Source organism: Heteronotia binoei, chromosome 21, assembly GCF_032191835.1.
Source record: "Heteronotia binoei isolate CCM8104 ecotype False Entrance Well chromosome 21, APGP_CSIRO_Hbin_v1, whole genome shotgun sequence".
Classification (NCBI taxonomy): domain Eukaryota; kingdom Metazoa; phylum Chordata; class Lepidosauria; order Squamata; family Gekkonidae; genus Heteronotia; species Heteronotia binoei.
The window spans coordinates 30,519,526-30,540,482 of record NC_083243.1 but is presented as its reverse complement, the minus strand read 5'-3'; the positions used below and the strand labels follow the sequence as shown (position 1 = coordinate 30,540,482).

At 47.1% G+C, this 20,957-nt stretch overlaps 1 protein-coding gene across 1 annotated transcript in view; it reads right to left on the bottom strand.

Annotated features, from left to right (window-relative positions):
• The window catches only part of DEGS2 (delta 4-desaturase, sphingolipid 2), a 45,122-nt gene extending 24,895 nt beyond the window's left edge, over positions 1 to 20,227 (bottom strand). Inside the window, exon 1 of the mRNA XM_060262805.1 lies at positions 20,111 to 20,227. Within this exon, the coding sequence (XP_060118788.1) occupies positions 20,111 to 20,192 (82 nt within the window). The 5' untranslated portion in view covers positions 20,193 to 20,227. The remainder of the gene's footprint in view (positions 1 to 20,110) is intronic.
• Positions 20,228 to 20,957: the final 730 nt, after the last annotated feature.

Here is a 20,957-nt window from a genome sequence, read left to right as displayed (position 1 = left end):
GCGGGTCTCCAGGGGTCTCAGGCAGGGGTCTTTCACATCACTTACTGCCTGATGCTGGGGGCTGAACCTGGGACCTTCCAGGAAAATGCTCTATCACTGAGTCACAGCCCCTCCCTGAGCTTCATGGTAGTGTGAGCATTTGAACCCAGGTCCCCCCCAACCATCCTTCTCCTATAGCCTCAACACATTACACTGCACTGGCCAAGTGCCCCGTGGCGCAGAGTGGTAAAGCTGCAGTGCTGAAGTACTAAGCTCTGCTCACGACCTGAGTTCGATTCCAGCAGAAGCTGGGTTCAGGTAGCTGGCTCCAGTCTTCCATCCTTCTGAGGTCGGTAAAATGAGTACCCAGCTTGCCGGGGGGAAAGTGTAGATAACTGGGGAAGGCAATGGCAAACCACCCCATCAAAAGTCTGCTGTGAAAACATGAGAGCAACATCACCCCAGAGTCGGAAACGACTGGTGCTTGCACAGGGATATACCTTTACCTTTTTTACACTGCACTGGCTTGTTTTACTGGAAGCTCAACAAGTTGAAGTCTGGATGATGACTTTTACCTTTCACCTTTATAAAAATGCAGGTGAATATTTCGGTGTCCAGATCATCAGCTACCAACCACAACATCCTAAAATGAAACCTTTGGGTTAAGACAGGTCTAGCCTAAAGGGAACAGCAGCCTTGGGACACACTCGGCTTCTTTGAATGTTGTGGATTGCCATAAAGTGACAGCTCTCACCTCTCCCTTCATGCCTTCAGTTGGACGCACACTCATAGGCAGTCAAAAACTGCATTGTTACAAGAAGCAAGACAAGCAGGATTCCATTCTATGGCAAAAGGCACCTAGACAAATGTCAAAAGGTCGATCTCCACTTGCTCCAGGCCTCACTCAGCAGGAGCTCACAGGAGTGCAGCTCCTGAACCTTTCTAAGGGCTCCCCCTCTTCCTCCCCACCTCCCTTGTCCATTGAATAGTAGGTGCAGCTGCGTAACAATCCATGGATTAGGAGAAGGGGCAGCCAGGCAGCCACCAGGGGCTTTGCCACACCCCCAGCAGCCCTCATTAACCCCTGGAGAAGTCCACACCAACCTTTCTCCACTTCCTATGTGATTTTGGGGGGTGGCTTGCTGGCCTTTTGACTCTCTAGCCTGTCCAAGCAGGCCTCGCTCACCTGGGGCTCTCCTTTCTTGCATCGGGTTGCTTTTGGCTGGGGGGGGGGCGGCATATGCTAATGAGTTATGCTAATGAGCTCCGCCACCTATTTTTCTACAGAATTACCCCTGACTTGCTCCAAAAGAGAAGACCTGAAAGGATGATTGTCAAGGAAATGGAGACTGGGAAAGAACATTGCATGGCAAAGCACTCTGATTTCTTCCCTTCAAGGGTTAACGTGAATATTGGCAGATCTGCTCCAGCTCGCAGGTGTTCCTTGCAGGTGTCTGTAATTGGGCCTCCCTACCTACACCATCCTTATCCCTTTCAAGGCCAGATTCAATAATGTGGTAACTGACTGATCCTGGGAACCTGTGCTCAGTTTTGTAACTAGATAAGAGAAGAAAAGCAGGAAGAGATGTCATCATTTTCTAGAAGGTTCCATCAAGCGAGCTTCCTGATTGGGCTTGGGAGACTGCCAAAGACTATAATTAAGCCAGAGACAAGCGGGGAAGCCATGCTAACTTCATGATTTGACTGGGCCGTAGCTCGGACTATGCTAAACCCCACACCGTTGGGTGCTGCATAGACAGCGCATAAGACCCTAACCTTGGAGTCAGATATTCTAAAAAGTGTGCCATCTAATACTAAGTATTGATGTATGAGAGAAGTTAGCTTTTCTTATTTTCTTGTTGCAAGACTGTTGAGACTGTGTTGTCTAGTTGTATGTATTGACTTTTTACTTATTTTTTACCAGTTTTAGACCTTTTTAGAATGTTCTTTTGCCTTGACTCATAGAACCATAGAATCACAGAGTTGGAAGGGACCTTTAGCGTCATCTAGTCCAACCCCCTGCACAATGCAGGAAACTCACAAACACCTCCCCCTATATTCACAGGATCTTCATTGCTGTCAAATAGCCATCTAGCCTCTGTTTAAAAACCTCCAAGGAAGGAGAGCCCACCACCTCCCAAGGAAGCCTGTTCCACTGAGGAATCGCTCTAACCGTCAGGAAGTTCTTCCTAATGTTGAGCCGGAAACTCTTTTGATTTAATTTCAACCCATTGGTTCTGGTCCTACCTTCCGAGGCCACAGAAAACAATTCCGCACCATCCTCTATATGACAGCACTTCAAGTACTCGAAGATGGTGATCAAATCACCTCTCAGCCGCCTCCTCTCCAGGCTAAACATCCCCAGCTCCTTCGTTTTATCCATTTGTATGCATATGTGTGTACATCTATTTCCCTGCCCTGTCTTTTATTTCTCCTTAATTCCAATAAAGGTAACTGACCTATTACTAGCACATAGGGTTGCCAGGTTCTACCTTCTCACTGGCAGGGGTATTTGGAGGGATGTTCTTGGAGGGGGAAGGGACATTGTGCAACATCCCCGATATTATGACATCATGCAGAAGTGACAACATCACATTGGGGACGTCATGATGTGACACTGTAGTTCAAGGTCAAAACTCCATGGTAAAAATCACCCTCAAATCATAAAGTTTGGCCCAAAAGCCAGAGTGTCACCACCACTTCCATGTGATGTCATCGCACTGGGGGCATCCTGCACAACGTGGCTGTTTGGAGGCAGGGTTTCCTCCACCAGCCAGTTGGCTGGTGATGGGAAGGAGCATCAGAAAGTGGAGAATCCCCCACTCTGACCTGGGGTCTGAGAACCCTACTAGCATAGGATGGCTGTCAACAGGCCTGGAGAAAAAGCATCCTGTCCCTTTAATAGAGGCTTCCACCTGCAATCATGGGCAGCTGAAGCTTTTCTTGGCATGAATCAATCCATAAAATCAACTGATAAACAATATCCTATTAAGCTTATGAACATATGAAGCTGCCTTATTCTGAACCAGACCCACAGTCCATAAAAGTCAGTATTGTCTACTCAGATTGGCAGCAGCTCTCCAGGGTCTCAAGCTGAGGATTTTCACACCGACTTGCCTGAACCCTTTTTAGTTGGAGATGCCGGGGATTGAACCTTGGACCTTCTGCTTACCAAGCAGATGCTCTACCATTGAGCCACCAGGCTCCCATTTAAGCTTCTGTTAAATGGACAGGACATTTTTCTTCAGGCAGCTCCGGCACAGGAGAACGTTGAATGACATGGTTCATTTTACAGCACAGCTGTACAGCAATTGGTTCAGATCCAACCAGCTCTTTTGTTCCATCTCGTTTAATTCATCTCCTTTCTACCACCCTGTCCCATAGGGCTTTTATACACACAGGCACTTCTGAGTGGTTTTGTTTTCATTCCCACTGGATGCCCAGTAGGGCTGCCAACCTCCTGGCAGGGCTTGGAAATTTCACAGAATTAAAATAAGCCCCAGGCAACAGAGACCAGCTTCCCTGGAGAAAATAGCTGCTTTGGAGGGAGGACCCTAAGGGATTATACCCCAGAGGTCCCTCTCCTCCCCAAACCTTGTGCATCCCAGGTTCCACCTCCAAAGTCTCCAGAATCATCTCCAAAAATCTCCAGCAGAATTGTTTTCTGTTGCCCCAAAAGGTTGGATCAGAACCAACCGGTTGAAATTAAATCAAAAGAGCTTCCAGCTAAACATTACGAAGAACTTCCTGACGGAGCAGAATCCCTTTGCATATTGGGCCATGCCCCACTGATGTAGCCAATCCTCTTGGAGCTTACAGTAGGCCCTGTACTAAGAGCCCTGTAAGCCTTTGGAGGATTGGCTACATCACAGGGGTCTAGCCTAATATGCAAAGGCGTCCCTGCTACAAAAAAAAAGCCCTGAGATGCCTTGTAAAGCCTCCTCCTTCCTTTGGAAGCCTCTGGCAGCCAGTCCCAAGCCCTGGACAGGATCTGGATGCAACCCTGTCTGCAGGGGGCAAGCTGGCCTCCATTTTCTCATTATCTTGACCTGAATAGCCCAGGCTAGCCTACTGCATCAGATCTTGGAAGCTAAGCAGAATTGGTCCTGGTTCGTATTTGAATGTGAGACTACCAACAAAGGGTTGCTACGCAGAGCCAGGCAATGGTAAACCACCTCTGAATGCCTCTTGCCTTGAAAATCCCATGGGGTCACCATAAATCAACTGTAGCTCATGACAAGAAAATGCCTGTGGCCATCGCAGCATCCTCTGGCAGCAAATTCCACATTGTAATCACGTGGGGGATTGTTTGGGGCATTCCTGGCATATTCGTGATGCATTAAAAAAAAACAAACTCCAAACACCAGCAGTGGCCACGAAAAGGCTCCCAAGAGCATGCCAAAACAAGCAAAGGTGTCTTATTTGTGTTTCCCTGGGAGAAGCTACACCACTGTTCCTTCCTCCGTTGGTATTGCCTCTCCCAGCAACTGGGCCATGACTGTCATGGGGCAGGGGGGAGGTGCGGCATGCATGACTCTCAACTTTCCCATCTTTGTTGCATAACTCAACAAGCAACTCAGTGCAGGTCTTTCTACTCCACAAAGAGGGACCTTTCAGCAGGGCTGCTGTAATGCACTGAAGCAGTTAGCCTGGGTGAGAAGGGAACAGGTCACTCTGATTGACTGAGCCGCAGCCATAGATACCAAATGTATCAATTTGAAGGAGGCTTGCAGTGGGGAAAATCACCTCACGGAGTAGTTCAGTTTCAGTACTAAAGGAGTTCAGTTGGGAGATTCAACTGAGAAGGTGCCTTGAACAGCCTGTTGGCTGAGTTCCTTGTGACAGAACTAGATTTAAATTTCTGTCTGGAAGAGAGAGTTTAATTTGGAAGAAGAGGTAAAACCAGGCACCTTCTGTGAGGAAACTCTCTGAGTGAAAGCAGAGGAAAACTGAAGGCTCTGCTGAGGAGATCTGTCAGTACTTCAGGGCAGACTCCTGGTTTAATTTAGAGCACACCAACACACTGGGAGAGAGACTAGACATGTGGCTTAGAAGAAATCCCAGGAGACAGGGAAACTAGCTTGGTGGGACTGAGACACACATGATTGAGGGGCTTGTGTAATAGCTCTCAAGGGTGTGAGTCCTAAAGTATCACTCTAAGGCCTGGAGTGTGCCTGTAATCTAGTGAAAGCATCTGTGTGGGAATATTTCTGGCACAAGTCAGATAGTCCTCTGTGTGAAAGACAAAGAGTGTGTGACCCTTTTTTAATTTATGGTTTAGGAAACCTGAGCATAGGGTTTATAACCTTTCTCTGAATAGAGCGTTTCTCTAGTGCTAAGAAAGCACTGACTGACTGCTTGTTAGTTTTGTATATCTACTGCCAGTTTTATATTTCATAGTACTTCAGCCTGCCAACATCTTTGGTGTACGGTTGCCAATCCCCAAGAGGGGGCAAGGGATCCCCCAGTTTGGAGACCTACCTGCTGCTTCAGGGTCATCAGAAAGTGGGGGGAGGGGAGGGAAATGTCTGCTGGGCACTCCATTATTCCCTATGGGGCCTAATCCCCTTAGGAAATAATGAAGAATTGATCTGCGGGTATCTGGGGCTCTGTTATTTGAGGTACCAAATTTGTAACATATCATCTGGTGCCTCTCCTAAAAACACCCTCCAAGTTTCAAAAAGATTGGACCAGGGGGTCCAATTCTATGAGCCCCCAAAGAAGGTGCCCCTATCCTTTATTATTTCCTATGGAAGTTAGGCATTTAACAGGTGTGGTCCCTTTAAATGTGATGGCCAGAACTTCTTTTGGAGTTCAATTATGCTTGTCACACCCTTGCTCCTGGCTACACCCCCAAAGTCTCCAGATATTTCTTGAATTGGACTTGGCAGCCCTACTCTGGGAATTAGAGATTGTTTAGTTGAACTTCTGCTTGCCAACTGATCTGTTTATACTAATCAATAACTATTATTTCACTCCCTTCCTTGCCTTTTGTAAATCAATAAATATATTTTTGGTCTTCAATTTAAAAACATCTAGTGCTTAGTTATTTTCTGACAGGATTTTATTTGGTGTGCCTGAGGTACTGGGAGAAAGTGACCGAAAAATTCAGTGGTCACTTCCCCCCAAGCTGACCCAGATGTTTCCTCACATCTGCCAACTCTGGTTTGGTTAATTCCTGAATATTTGGGGGGGGGGGTGGAGCCTGTAGAGACCAAGGTTTGGGCAGACCTCAGCAGGGTACAATTACAGGGTTGCCATTCCCCAGTCAGGGGCAGGAGATAACCCTGGTTTGGAAATCCCCTCCCACATAAGGGATATCAGAAAATGGGGGAGCGGGTCCACTGGACTCAATTATACCTTATGGAGATCAATTCTCATAGGAAAAAATGAAGAATCAATCTGTATCTGGGGCTCTGGAGGGGCTGTTTTTTGAGGTAGAGGCACCAAATTTTCAGTTTAGCATATGAGGCCTCTCCTAAAAAAAAAAAAATAAATCCCAAGTTTCAAAAATATTGGACCAGGAGGTCCAATTCTGTGAGCTCCAAAAAGGTATCCTTATCCTCCATTATTTCCAATGGAGGGAAGACATTTTAAAAGGCATACAGTCTCTTTAAATGTGACAGCCAGAACTCCCTTCAGAGTTCAGCCGTGCTTGTCACAACCTTGCTCCTGGCTCCACTCCCAAATATTTATTGAGTCTGACCTGGAACCCTAATAAAAGTTCATGGTGTTTTACTGTTGAAGCCATAGGCCATAACAACCCAGCAAACCCCCCAAAGAATACAGTTTACTTCTAGCCATAAAAATTAAAACATTAAAAAAGCATAGTAAAATACAGAACTATGAACAAGATTTAAAACATAAATAATAAAACAACGTGACAGAATGAAACTATAATTTGGCCAAAATTCTTTTATTGGTGGCTGTGGTTATCTTCTTCCTTATTTTTGTTGCTAAAAAGATGAAAGTAGCCACCTTAAGGGTAACATCTGGAATGGCATCATCCAATAAGAACATAAGAGAAGCCATGTTGGATCAGGCCAATGGCCCATCCAGTCCAACACTCTGTGTCACACAGTGGCCAATATATGTCTGTGTGTAAATATACACACAAACATATATTATATATATATATATACACACACAAACACACACGCATACACACACACACACACACACATACACATATCTATACTGTGGCTAATAGCCACTGATGGACCTCTGCTCCATATTTTTATCCAATTCCCTCTTAAAGCTGGCTATGCTTGTAGCCGCCACCACCTCCTGTGGCAGTGAATTCCACATGTTAATCACCCTTTGGGTGAAGAAGTACTTTTTTTTCTCCGTTTTAACCTGACTGCTCAGCAATTTCATTGAATGCCCATGAGTTCTTGTATTGTGAGAAAGGGAGAAAAGTACTTCTTTCTCTACTTTCTCCATCCCATGCATTATCTTGTAAACCTCTATCATGTCACCCCGCAGTCAACGTTTCTCCAAGTTAAAGAGCCCCAAGAGTTTTAACCTTTCTTCATAGGGAAAGTGTTCCAAACCTTTAATCATTCTAGTTGCCCTTTTCTGCACTTTTTCCAATGCTATAATATCCTTTTTGAGGTGCAGTGACCAGAATTGCATACAGTACTCCAAATGAGACCGCACCATCGATTTATACAGGGGCATTATGATATGACTGATTTGTTTCCAATTCCCTTCCTAATAATTCCCAGCATGGCGTTGGCCATTTCTATGGCAATCGCACACTGTCTTGAGTCTCACGTTCAGTGAGTTATCTACCATGATCCCAAGATCTCTCTCTTGGTCAGTCTCTGCCAGTTCACACCCCATCAACTTGTATTTGTAGCTGGGATTCTTGGCCCCAACGTGCATTACTTTGCACTTGGCCACATTGAACCGCATCTGCCACGTTGACGCCCACTCACCCAGCCTCAACAGATCCCTTTGAAGTGCCTCACAATCCTCTCAGGTTCTCACCACCCTGAACAATTTAGTGTCATCTGCAAACTTGGCCACTTCACTGCTTACTCCCAACTCCAGATCATTAATGAACAAGTTAAAGAGCATGGGACCCAGTACTGAACCCTGCGGCACCACACTGCTTACCGTCCTCCACTGCGAAGACTGCCCATTTATGCTCACTCTCTGCTTCCTATTAATTAGCCAGTTTTTGATCCACAAGAGGACCTGTCCTTTTACTTCATGACTCTCGAGCTTTCTAAGGAGCCTTTGATGAGGAACTTTATCAAAACCTTTCTGGAAGTCAAGGTAAACAACATCTATTGGGTCCCCTTTGTCTATATGTTTGTTCACCCCCTCAAAGAAATATAACAGGTTAGTGAGGCAAGATCTTCCCTTACAGAACCCATGCTGAGTATTCCTTAATAACTTGTGTTCATCGATGTGCCTACTCATTCTGTCCTTGATAATGCTTTCTACCAACTTTCCCGGTACTGAAGTCAGACTGACCGACCTGTAATTTCCCGGATCTCCTCTGGAACCATTTTTAAAGATGGGGGTGACATTTGCTACCTTCCAGTCCTCAGGAACGGAGGCAGATTTCAATGAAAGATTACATATTTTTGTCAGGATATCCACAAGTTCAACTTTGAGTTCTTTCAGAACTCTTGCATCCGGACCTGGTGGCTTATTAGTTTTTAATTCGTCTATCAGTTGTAAGACTAATAATAATAATAATAAATTTTATTTGTATCCCGCCCTCCCCGCCTCGGCAGGCTCAGGGCGGCTAACAACATTTCATAAAAACATACAATAATAGATAAAACCTTTAAATTTAACAATATAAAACATTAAATTTAACAACATTAAAAACCAGTCAATACAGTTAGGCAACTTGGTCTGACAGTGCTGATGGTTTTTGACGCTAGTTCTGCCAGTTTATACATAGCGGTATAGGTCTTTAGAGCCGCATTGGCGGATCCTTAATTGACAGCTTTCTTTAGCAGTCCGAATATGCAAGTTTAAAGAGGGTGGTCTTGCAGGCCCTGCGGAACTGATCGAGGTTCCGCAGGGCCCGCACCTCCTCAGGGAGTTGGTTCCATAGGGCAGGGGCCGCGATTGAAAAGGCCCGTGCTCTGGTATTCTGATGTTTAATCTCTTTCGGCCCAGAGATAGTCATTAGATTTTTCCCGGCTGACCTCAGTGCTCTCTGGGGTTCATATGGGGAAAGATGGTCCCTCAGGTAGGCGGGTCCTCGGCCATATAAGGCTTTAAAGGTAGTGACCAACACTTTGTACTGGACCCGGTATATAATCGGCAGCCAGTGCAGTTCACGTAGCCCCGGCCGTATATGTTCCCATTTCGGGAGTCCCAACAACAGCCTGGCCGCCGCGTTCTGCACTAGCTGCAGCCTCTGGGTCCGGCACATAGGTAGCCCCAAGTAGAGGGCATTACAGTAGTCCAATCTTGAGGTGACCGTTGCGTGGATCACTGTTGCGAGGTCCCGGCGCTCAAGGAAAGGGGCCAACTGCCTTGCCCGCTTCAGATGGAAGAATGCTGACTTGGCAGTGGCTGCTATCTGGGCCTCCATCGATAATGAAGGCTCCAGTAAAACACCCAGGCTCTTTACCGGGCGCACTGCTTTCAATGGCGCGCCGTCGAAGGCCGGGAGAGCTATTTCCCCTCCCAGAGCGCTGCGACCCACACAAAGGACCTCTGTCTTCGCTGGATTCAGCTTCAGCCCACTCAGCCTAAGCCACGTCGCAACAGCCTGTAAAGCCCGGTTGAGATTCCCTGGGGCGGAGTCGGGCCGGCCGTCCATTAGTAGATAGAGCTGGGTGTCATCTGCATATTGATGGCAACCCAGCCCAAACCACCGGGCAATCTGGGTAAGGGGGCGCATATAGATGTTGAACAGCATCGGGGAGAGAACTGCTCCCTAAGGCACCCCACAATCCAGTGTGCGCCTCCGGGACCGCTCACTCCCAATAGCCACCCTCTGTCCCCGACCCAGGAGAAAGGAGGAAAGCCATTGCAAGGCCAACCCCTCAACCCCAATGTCGGCGAGGCGGCGCGTCAGTAGCTGATGGTCGACTGTGTCAAATGAGGCCGACAGGTCTAACAGCATCAGCACCGCAACGCCGCCTCGATCCAGTTGACAAGAGACTTCCTCTCTTGTCACCTCAATTTGACTCAGGTCTTTCAACACCCCTTCCAAAATTAGTGGTTCTGGAGCGGGCAAACACTTCTCATCTTCCACAGTGAAGACTGAGGCAAAAAATGCATTCAGCTTCTCAGCCACTTCCCTATCCTCCTTCAGTAATCCTTTTACCCCTTGGTCATCCAAGGGCCCCATTGCCTCCCTGGCTGGTTTCCTGCTTCTAATATATTTGAAGAAAATTTTATTGTTGGTCTTTATGTTTTTTGCAATATGCTCCTCACAGTCCCCTTTTGCCTGTCTGATCACAGTTTTGCATTTGATTTGCCATAGCCTGTGTTCCCTTTTATTAATCTCACTTGGACTAGCTTTCCACCGCTTAAAGGAGTCCTTCTTACCTTTTACAGCTCCCATTACTTTGTTTGTTAACCAAGCAGGCCTCTTCTTATACTGTACCTGTTTGTGCCTTTCCTAACTTGTGGTATATATTTTATCTGAGCTTCTAGGATTGTAGTTTTAAATAGCCTCCAAGCTTCCCCAAGGGTTTTGACTGTATTTACCTTTCCTTTCAGTTTCCTCTTCACATGTCTCCTCATCTCAGAGAATTTACCCCTTTTAAAGTTAAATGTGGTTGTGCTGGTCTTTTGGGGCAACTCCCTATTTATACAAATGGTGAAATCAATAACGTTATGGTCACTGCTCCCAAGCGGTGGGATCACTTTTACATCTCTCACCAAGTCTTGGGCGAATTTAATACATTCCTCTTCTGATTTAAACTTTATAAGAAATTGATTCACCAGTTTATTTCCAATGGGCCCACAGAATGGACAGGATAGAATACAATGAGCAATATCTTCTGTCTGATTGGAACAGGAACAGAGATGCTGGTCTACAGGTATTTTTTTGAAATCTACCCTGAAGGTAAGGCAACCCTAGTATAATGCCATAGAGGCCAAAGCGGACATTTTCTCCAGGGGAATTTATCTCTGTAGTCTGGTAATCTGTTGTAAGCCCAGAAAATTTCCAAGCCTCAATTATAACATGGCAACTCTATATAGGTCAGCACTAGCCTGCCTCAACCAGAAGTTACACGCTGCCTTTTATTAACTATTTATTATTCCTTTCTATAACACTTTCCCAGCATGCAAATGGTTCTTCTGTTAACTCCACATTCACCAACTGGAAGGACAAGAGAAGGAGACATCCCAAGCAGATGCGCCGTTTGCTTGATGTGCCAGTCTCAACCCTAACCTGCGTCTCACACTCAGGCCCAGGGTAGCATTCCATGCCATAGACTTGCAAAATGGCAGAGCAAAAGAAGGTGCCCTTGGGACCTGTTTGAGCTTTGTTTTCTCGCTGACACCAGCAAGCCTGTTTTTCAAAAGGAAAACAGGACATAAAACTAGCTGAAGGAACATCATGCCCCACCCAGGAACATGGTATCAGAACAGGTATCAGAAATTGTACAGTGGGGTGTGGTACGAATTAGAGACAACACAGGTGGCCTGAGGGCTTAATGGGGCATTAGCCAGATTAGAATCAAAGAATCACAGAGTTGGAAGGTGCCATCCAGGCCATCTAGTCCAATGCCCTACTCAATGCAAGATCAGCCTAGAGCCTCCCTGACAAGTGTTTGTCCAGCTGCTGCTTAAAGAATGCCAGTGAGGGGGAGTTCACCACCTCCCTGGGTAGCTGATTCCACTGTTGAACAACTCTTGCTGTAAAAAGATTTTTCCTAGTATCCAGTCGGTACCTTCCCGCCCTACAATTAAACCCATTATTGTGAGTCCTATCCGCTGAGGTCAATAGGAACAGCTCCCTGCCCTCCTCTAAGTGGCAGCCCTTCAAATACTTCAAGAGGGCACTCATGTCCCCCCTCAACCTCATCTTCTCCAGACTGAACATTCCCAACTCCATCAGCCTTTCCTCATAGGGCTTGGTCTCCAGGCCCCTGATCATCCTCGTCGCTCTCCTCTGCACCCGCTCAATTCTGTCCACATCCTTTTTGAAGTGAGGCCTCCAGAACCGTACTCAATATTCCAGATGCCGTCTGACCAATGCAGTGTACAGCGGGACTAGAACATTTTGTGATTTGGATGTTACGTCTCAGTTGATACACCCCAAGATTACATTAGCCTTTTTTTTTTTAAGCTGCTCATATTTAACTTATGGTCCACCTATATTCCAGGATCTTGTACACACACACTGCTACCTAGAAGTATATTCCACCACCACCACCACCCCCACAATCCAGTATGTGTGTTCCACATTTTTGTTATCCAGATGTAGAAGTCAACACCTATCCTTAGTAAATTGCATCTTGCTCACATCCACCCACTTTTCCAGCATGTTCAGATCTTGTTAAATTCTCTCTCTATCTTCTGATGTATTTGCTGCTCCACTCCACTCGGTGTCATCTGCAAATTTAATGAGCACCTGCCTCCACACCCTCATTCAGATCACTGATAAAAATTTCAAAAGTATCAGACCCCAAATTAAGTCATCCTGTGGCACCCCACTGGACACCTCCCTGCATTCAGATAGGGTTGCCAATCCCCAGGTGGGGGTGGGGGATCCCCCAGATTGGAGGCCCTCTGCCCGCTTCAGGGTCATCAGAAAGCGGGGGAGGGGAGGGAAATGTCTGCTGGGAACTCTATTATTCCCTATGGAGACCTATTCCCATGGGAAATAATGGAGAATTGATCTGCAGGTATCTGGGGCTCTGGGAGGCTTTTTTTTGAGGTAGAGGCATCAAATTTTCAGCATAGCATCCAGTACCTCTCCCCAAAATACCCCCAAGTTTCAAAACAACTGGACCAGGGGGTCCAATTCTATGAGCCCCAAAAGAAGGTGCCCCTATCCTTCATTATTTCCTATGGATGGAAGGCATTTAAAGGGTGTGCTGTCCCTTTAAATATGATGGCCAGAACCCCTTGAAGTTCAATTATGCTTGTCACAACCTTGCTCCTGGCTCCACCCCCAATGTCTCCTGGCTCCACCCCCAATGTCTCCTGGCTCCACACTAAAGTCTCCTGGCCCCACCCCCAAAGTCCCCAGATATATCTTGAACTGGACTTGGCAACCTTACATTCAGATGAAATGCCATTGGCAACTACTCTTTGAGTGTGGTTCTCCAACCAATTCCTTATCCACCTGTTGTGTACTGGACTCAAGTGAAGACTGTTTTAGGAGTTCCTGCCTGGCCGAGCTTGGGAACAATGGGCAGCAGGATCCAATTCCCTACTGCCCTGCACCAATCAGAGACCCCCGGCTGGTTTGAATGACCCAATAGCATGCTTGCATGGGAACCCAGTGTTGTATATAGTTGGCCCCGTGGGCCCAGTTCTGCAGTCTTTGTAGTGCAGTCCCCTACTATGCTGTATCTAATGAAGAGCTTGTTATCACTACCACCTCACCTCTTCAGTGCATAGAACCCACTATATTATACTAACTATCCTAGAGTCCAGTCCACAGTCCTCTAGTCTATCATAGTCATGCACATTCCTGACCTGTTTGGCTGACAACTTCCTTCATCAAATGATGGAGGAAGCTACAAGGGGCTCAGCCATACACGACAATATTGACCAACAGGTAAGAGATGGTAGATGGGGTGAAGGTGGTGAAAGGGACCTAAGGGGGAAGTGACCATGTATCCCTAGAATTCCTTTTGCTGTGGGGGACCAAGGAAGCTTGTAGCCACACATGTATGTTAGGTTTCAGTAGGGCAGACTTTAATAAATTCAGAGGCATGATAAAAATTCCATGGGCAAGAGCGCTGGAAGGGAAAGGAGCAAGTGAAGGGTGGGCTCTCCTAAAACAAGAGCTCTTGCAAGCTCAAACTATTGCTATTCCAACAAGAGGGAAACATGGAAGAGAATTCAAGAAGCTAATGTGAATGAACAGAGAACTCTGTGGTGTGCTAAGGGAGAAAAAAAGGAAATGTTCAAGAAATGGAGACAAGGACATATCTCTAAAGAAGAGTGCTGGTTGCTAGGCACTGTAGGCCAGCCATCAGAGAGGCCAAAGCTCACAGTGAGCTAAAGGTGGCCAGGGAGGCCTGCTACAAGAAGAAAATCTTCTTTAGATATGTGAGGAGCAAGATAAAAGAGGCATCGGGCCCACTGCTGGGTGAAAATGGAGAAACTCTGACAGAGGACAGCAAGAAAGCTGAAAGGCTTAGTGCCTATTTTGCCTCAGTGTTTTCCCTGAAGAAGAGAACAGGCTCGTCTAGAGATGGTAGTAGGCAAGGCTGCTGGTTGACACAGACAGAGAGGTAGCTGAGAAGCACCTGACTGCATTGAATGAGTACGAACCCCCCTCGGCCAGATGGCATGCATTCAAGAGTGCTCAAAGAACTTTCTAGAGACCCTGGAGAGCCTTTGTCCATCATCTTCCGGACCTCTTGGAGGACAGGAGATATGCCACAAGACTGGAGGAGAGTAGATGTTATCCCAATTTTCCAAAAAAAAAGAGGAGGAAACTACAGTCAGTCTGACTTCTGTCCCAGGGAAGATACTAGAGCAGATTTTAAAGGGATCAGTCAATGAGCACCTAAAGGACAACTTGGTGATCCAGGGAAGTCAGCACGGATTTTCTTCGAACAGGTTCTGCCAGACCAACCTAATTTCTCTCTTCAATCAAGTGACAAGCTTATTGGATCAAGGGATTTTCACCCAATAATGAGCCCATCACCTCTTTTTTTCTTGTGTCTGCTCCTCACATATCTGAAGAAGACAGATTCCTGGGACAGATGTGTTCATTGGTGATGCCTACCTAAGAAGACTAAAGGGAACCTTCGCACTCAGAGGCTGTAAACATCTCAATAAACAGTGGTGGGAGGCAGCATCAGGGCAGGCCTTGGCCACTCTGCTACACTTGTAGGTCCTCCAAGGTTCTGGTTGAACGCTGTGTGAAACAGGATGCTGGATTACACAGATAAGTTTGCCAGCCTCTGAGTAGGTTAAACAACCTCTGGGTAGGTTAAACAAAGAGAAAAGTCACCACTGATTTGCATAACAAAACACAACCTCAAGGTTATGATGACAAAATTACTAATATTGCAACATATAACAGTACATAAAGATAACAAGTCCCTTGATGAAAAATCATGAAGTGTCAATATTCAAAATCCAAACGGACATGGTCCCTATGTATAATGTTTGAATATTGCAAACTGTATTCTATATAAGTACTGTGGAATATCTTGTGTTGACAAAGGATTGAAACAAGTGTGGCAGAAGTTGATGACCTGTTCCGGGGAATTCCAACTTCAACTACGTGTGAGACTTGAATGCCTTTGCATCTACTGGAATCAGTATCAAGTCCGATCGGATTTTGGATATTGACCCTTCATGATTTTTCATCAAGGGACTTGTTCTCTTTATGTACTGTTATTTGTTGCAATATTAGTAATTTTGTCATCGTAACTTTGAGGTTGTGTTTTGTTTTGCAACCTCCAGGTAGGAGCTGGAGATCTCCTGGGATTACCATCTTCATGATCACCATCTTCAAGTACTTGAAGGGCTGTCATATTGAGGATGGTGTGGAATTGTTTTCTGTGGCCCCAGAAGGTAGGATCAGAACCAGTGGATGGAAATTAAATCAGAAGAGTTTCCAGCTCAACATGAGGAAGAACTTCCTGACCATTAGAACGGTTCATCAGTGGAACAGGCTTCTTTAGGAGGTGGTGGGCTCTCCTTCCTTGGAGGTTTTCAAACAGAGGCTAGATGGCCATCTGACAGCAATGCAAATCCTGTGAATTTAGGGGGAGGTATTTGTGAATTTCCTACATTGTGCAGGGGTTTGGACTAGATGACCCTGGCGGTCCCTTCCAACTCTATTATTCTATTATCTATAGACAACAGAGATCAGTTCCTCAGGAGAAAATAGCTACTTTGAAAGGTGGACTCTACGGCATTATGCCTCAAACCCCACCCTTCCTAAGCTCCGCCCCCAGAATCTCCAGGTATTTCTGAAGCAGGAGTTAACAGTCCTATACATGGACCACCGGTCTGATGAAATAGGGCACTGGGTTGAATGCCTGCCTTCACTACAGAAGCAAATAGAGCAGGGATCCCCAGCCTTTTTACACCTGACTTGGCACCTTTAAAATTCTGTCACAGCATGGTGTACACAACCATAAAATGGCTGGCACAAAACGTCTACCATAGGAGATGATGAAGAAGAGAAGAGCCCCAACTATTCATCATCTCCCCAACTATTGGTCACCTGCCTTCTTATCTATCAACTCTCCATGTTCCACAATTGCATAGAGCATTTACTCTTGCCAGATGTAATACTATCCCATCAGCAGTTACTTATGGTAGATGTAAAAAAATCCCACTCTCATTAAGACTTTGTACATGCAATTCAAAACAAGTTGGTTTGCTGTCCTATAGTCTTCTTTACTGCTCCCAATATGATACTATCTGCCTTAGGTTTCTAGACCCAATTCTGCTTAATATGACAAGTTGCTCAGATGCTGCAAAGGTATGCCATCTTCAGAATGATTTGTCATCTGAAATAACTGAAAAGGTCGCTTTATTCTTGAGTCTGGTAATCAAGGCTTAATTGTCCAAGGTATAGTTGTATATGACTGGTTTATTTTGTCGTTTCTGTATCTCTTTTTTGCCTTATTTACAATTTGATATATGCCAATGAAGGCTTGTGTTTATTTGTGAAGAAGAGAAGAGATTGGATTTATACCCCACCCTTCACTACCCAAAGGAGTCTCAGAGTGGCTTACAATCTCCTTTCCCTTCTCGTCCCCACAACAGACACCCTGTAAGGTAGGTGGAGCTGAGAGAGCTCTGACAGAAGCTGCTTTTGAGAGGAACAGCTCTGAGAGAACTTGTGACTGAAACCAACTGTACAATGGCTGCCACAGTTTACCTTCCACCACACAATGAAGGACCGAGGTCCAGGTGGGTAGCAATGTTGGTCTGAAGCAACAGAACAAAGTTAGAGTCCAGTGGCACCTTGAAGACCAACAACACGTGAGATTTCGCGTGCACGTACACTTTGTCAGACAGAATGGGATGAGACTCACCCATCCATACATCTAAGGCAGAAGTTGAATGGGAAATCAGCATGCATGCATACACTATAATGAAATGTTTTAACAGATGCAAGCAGAAATAACAAGCTAAGTTTATACAGTCATTGTCATGGCCAGCGCATGTGAGTAGGCCAAGTAGCTTAATCTCACAATTTAAAAATAAAATAAAAAACTGTAAATTAAAAATGTAAAGCGTTTCATTTGTCCCACAATTCTCTGTTTTAAACAAAAAAAATTCAGGGGGAGTGCTAGTGGGCAGCTCGCCTAGGACACCAGAACCCCTAGCACTGGCCCTGATCATTTTGTAGATTCAATTCCAGGAGAAAACATGCAAACAAATGTATTAGATGTGTCAATTATGGAGCAATCCTCTGACCCTGTTGTCATGCCCCATCCCTCTCCTCTCAAGTGTGGAGGTAACTGATGGTATCTTTTCCTTTGAGATGCAGGGACTGGTAATAAGTCTCATTCCATTCTGTCTGAGGAAGTGAGCCTGCACACAAAAGCTCACACCCTGAATAAGACGTTGTTGATCTTCAAGGTGCCACTGGACTCCACCTTTGTTCTACTGAAGGACCTGCCGCTGCAGTGCCATCTGCTGTCAAAGCAACATTTCAAACAATTCTGCACAGCCAATTCAATCTTTAATGGTCAGTAAGAAGCCTTGCTGGGCAAAAGCCCAGGGCCAGATTAACAATAAGGCCAACTACGCACTGGCCTATGGGCCCCCACACCTTTAGGGGCCCTGGGTAGGCTTCCCTTCCCCCCCCCCATTTCCCCGCTGCTTGCAGCCCTCCCAGCCTGCACACACAGCCAGCAACTGAGCCGCTCTTTGCCCGACTTGCCTGGTGTGGCTGCTGCTGGTGTCATTGCCAAGTTTGCCTCTCTCTGCCTCTTCCCCACAGTTTTGTCGAAGGTTCTACTTAAAAGGGGTCAGTTAGGAGGTGATGAGAAAGACTTTCTACCCAGACCCTGCAGAGCTGCTGCCGGTCAGAATAGACAATACTGATCTTGACAGACAGGTGGTCTGACTCAGCAGCACGAGGTGGCTTCATATGTTCACTGTTGTCAACCACCAACCTTTTCCAGAAGCCGTGGATATATTTATTGAGAAACAGGTAATGTTTTGTGGTGTACTGGAATAGTAAATACTAATGCACAGCCTTCTATTTTCCTTGCATGTTACAGCTTCATCGTAGATTGTTCAGCTTGACTTCTTTGGCATGCAAACCTGGCCTGTTATCATGGAAGGACCTCAGGTTTTAAGATGCCTATCGACTTAGCAGTCCTAACTGCCCACACTTGCCTGCTCTCAGAAAAGCTTGGAAGCTTAGGAGGGTTAGAGTACCCAGATGGGAGACAACCAGTGGGGCAAGATTTATGCGATCTGAAGAGAAACCAATGGGGCAGAGGAAAATGTGGCAAACCACCTCTGCTTGTCTCTTGCCTGGAAAACCCCATGAGACGGAACTACACACGGGTGCCATGAAATGGCTGGGACTCCCCCCCACACACACACTTAACTGCTGCACTGCTTAGTCATTGGTGCCCCGAAGTCTAGTAAGAAGAAGACATTGGATTTATATCCCACCCTCCACTCAGAGTGGCTCATAATCTCCTTTATCTTCTCCCCCCCCCCCCACAACAAACACCCTGTGAGGTGGGTGAGGCTGAGAGAGCTCTCCCAGAAGCTGCCCTTTCAAGGACAACCTCTGCCAGAGCCATGGCTGACCCAAGGCCATTCCAGCAACCAGAGGAGTGGGGAATCAAACCCGGTTCTCCCATATAAGAGTCTATGCACTTAACCACTACACCAAACTGGCTCATGTAAAGCATGCTTACATCTTTATATTATGGGCAAATGCTGCAGCTCATAAAGAAACATGGCTATTTTTAAAAAACCATGGCTTTCCATGTGGGCTTGAATGTTTGCCCCTCTAATGCAAACACAGAAATACAGAGATGGAAAGGGACCCCAAGGGTCATCTAGACAAATCTCTTGCACAATGTAGGGAGACTACACCCCAGCGGGTGACCCCTTATTTGGGAGCCTAAGCAACAGTTTCCCAAAAGGACAAAAGGGGAGGACAGGCACACCCCAAGTCCCCCAGCCTGATTTGCAGCAGAGCACCTGCCTGTTTCACAACCGCATGCCAAGCAATAACTTGTCATCTTGCCAATGCAGCAAAGGGGAAAGCAACCCCTCCCTAACATGGGCCTGGCCCTTCAGCTTCACAAGAGGAGAACAGACTTGGGGTTCCAAACAAAGGAAGGGGAAAAGAACTCCGGGGGGGGGGGGGGGGGAGGAGCTGAAACACAAAAGGCAACCTGATTATAGCAAGAACTGGGGAGGGGAGGGGGTTGTAAGCCTCCTTGCAAAGAGTAAGCCCTAAGACGGATGGCAATGGGGTTGCCCGATCCCCCCCTCCCCCGGTCACTGGCGGGGGATGGGGGGTCGGGTTGCCAGATCCAGGTTGGAAAACTCCTGGAGATTTGGGGTCGGATGACCAGGGACCCTCAGTGGGGTACAGTGGCACAGAGTCCACGCTCTAAAGCAGCCATATTCTCCAGGGGAACTGAGCTCTGCAGTCTAGAAATGAGCCATAATGCCAGCAGAACTCCAGATCCCACTTGGGAGATTGGCATCCTTAGATCATGGCGACCATTCCCATGAAGCGACAGCGCCCTAGAGCATGTGCAGACTTCCTTTCCCCTCCCCGAGCAGGCAGCAACACCCGGGATTCAAGGCACGCTCCGACCAGGCAGAAGGCGAGAGAGCGAGTTTGGAAACCCAGCGAGCCCCCTTTGGGAAGATCCGACCGGGAAAGGCTTCTTCCAGCCCGGGCAGCCAGAGAAGCCCTCATCCCACCCCCCCACCCCCGGGACCTGGCCCTGGTCCGGCCACGCCAAGCGCCCCCCTCCCCGGGAGACCCCCAGCCTACCGAGGATTTCTTTCCGGCGCTGCGTGTGGGGCTGCTCGGTGTAGACCCACTCGAAGTCGTCGCGGGTGACGCGGTTCCCCATCCTCCTGCTGCTGTTCCGGCCGCTTCTCCCCGGCCCTGGCGCCCCGCCCGCGGGCTTTATAGCACCTCGGGGCCCCGCAGGGGGTGGCGCCCGCCGGCCACGCCCCCGGCTGCACCTGAGACCGGCGCGCCCCCAGAGGGGCTTTTCCCGCCAGTCGCGCGGCCCCCGGGGGGGGGGAGTGGAGGGCGCCCCCGGCCGCTGAGCCTGCCGGACGAGGCCCAGCCCCTCGCGACTTTCCTCTCTTGGAGAATCCCTGTCGTCCGTCCTCAGCGGCTGGAGGCAGAGTTGAAGCCTCTGGTACCAGAAAACTGGATTGAGGAAGAAAGGTTGAAACGCTTGGGACTCTTTAGCTTGGAGAAACGTCGACTGCGGGGTGACATGATAGAGGTTTACAAGAGAATGCATGGGATGGAGAAAGTAGAGAAAGAAGTACTTTTCTCCCTTTCTCACAATACAAGAACTCGTGGGCATTCGATGAAATTGCTGAGCAGACAGGTTAAAACGGATAAAAGGAAGTACTTCTTCACCCAAAGGGTGATTAACATGTGGAATTCACTGCCACAGGAGGTGGTGGCGGCCACAAGTATAGCCACCTTCAAGAAGGGTTTAGATAAAAATATGGAGCACAGGTCCATCAGTGGCTATTAGCCACAGTGTATGTGTGTATATAAATTTTTTTGCCACTGTGTGACACAGAGCGTTGGACTTGATGGGCCGTTGGCCTGATCCAACATGGCTTCTCTTATGTTCTTATGAGGAAGGGAT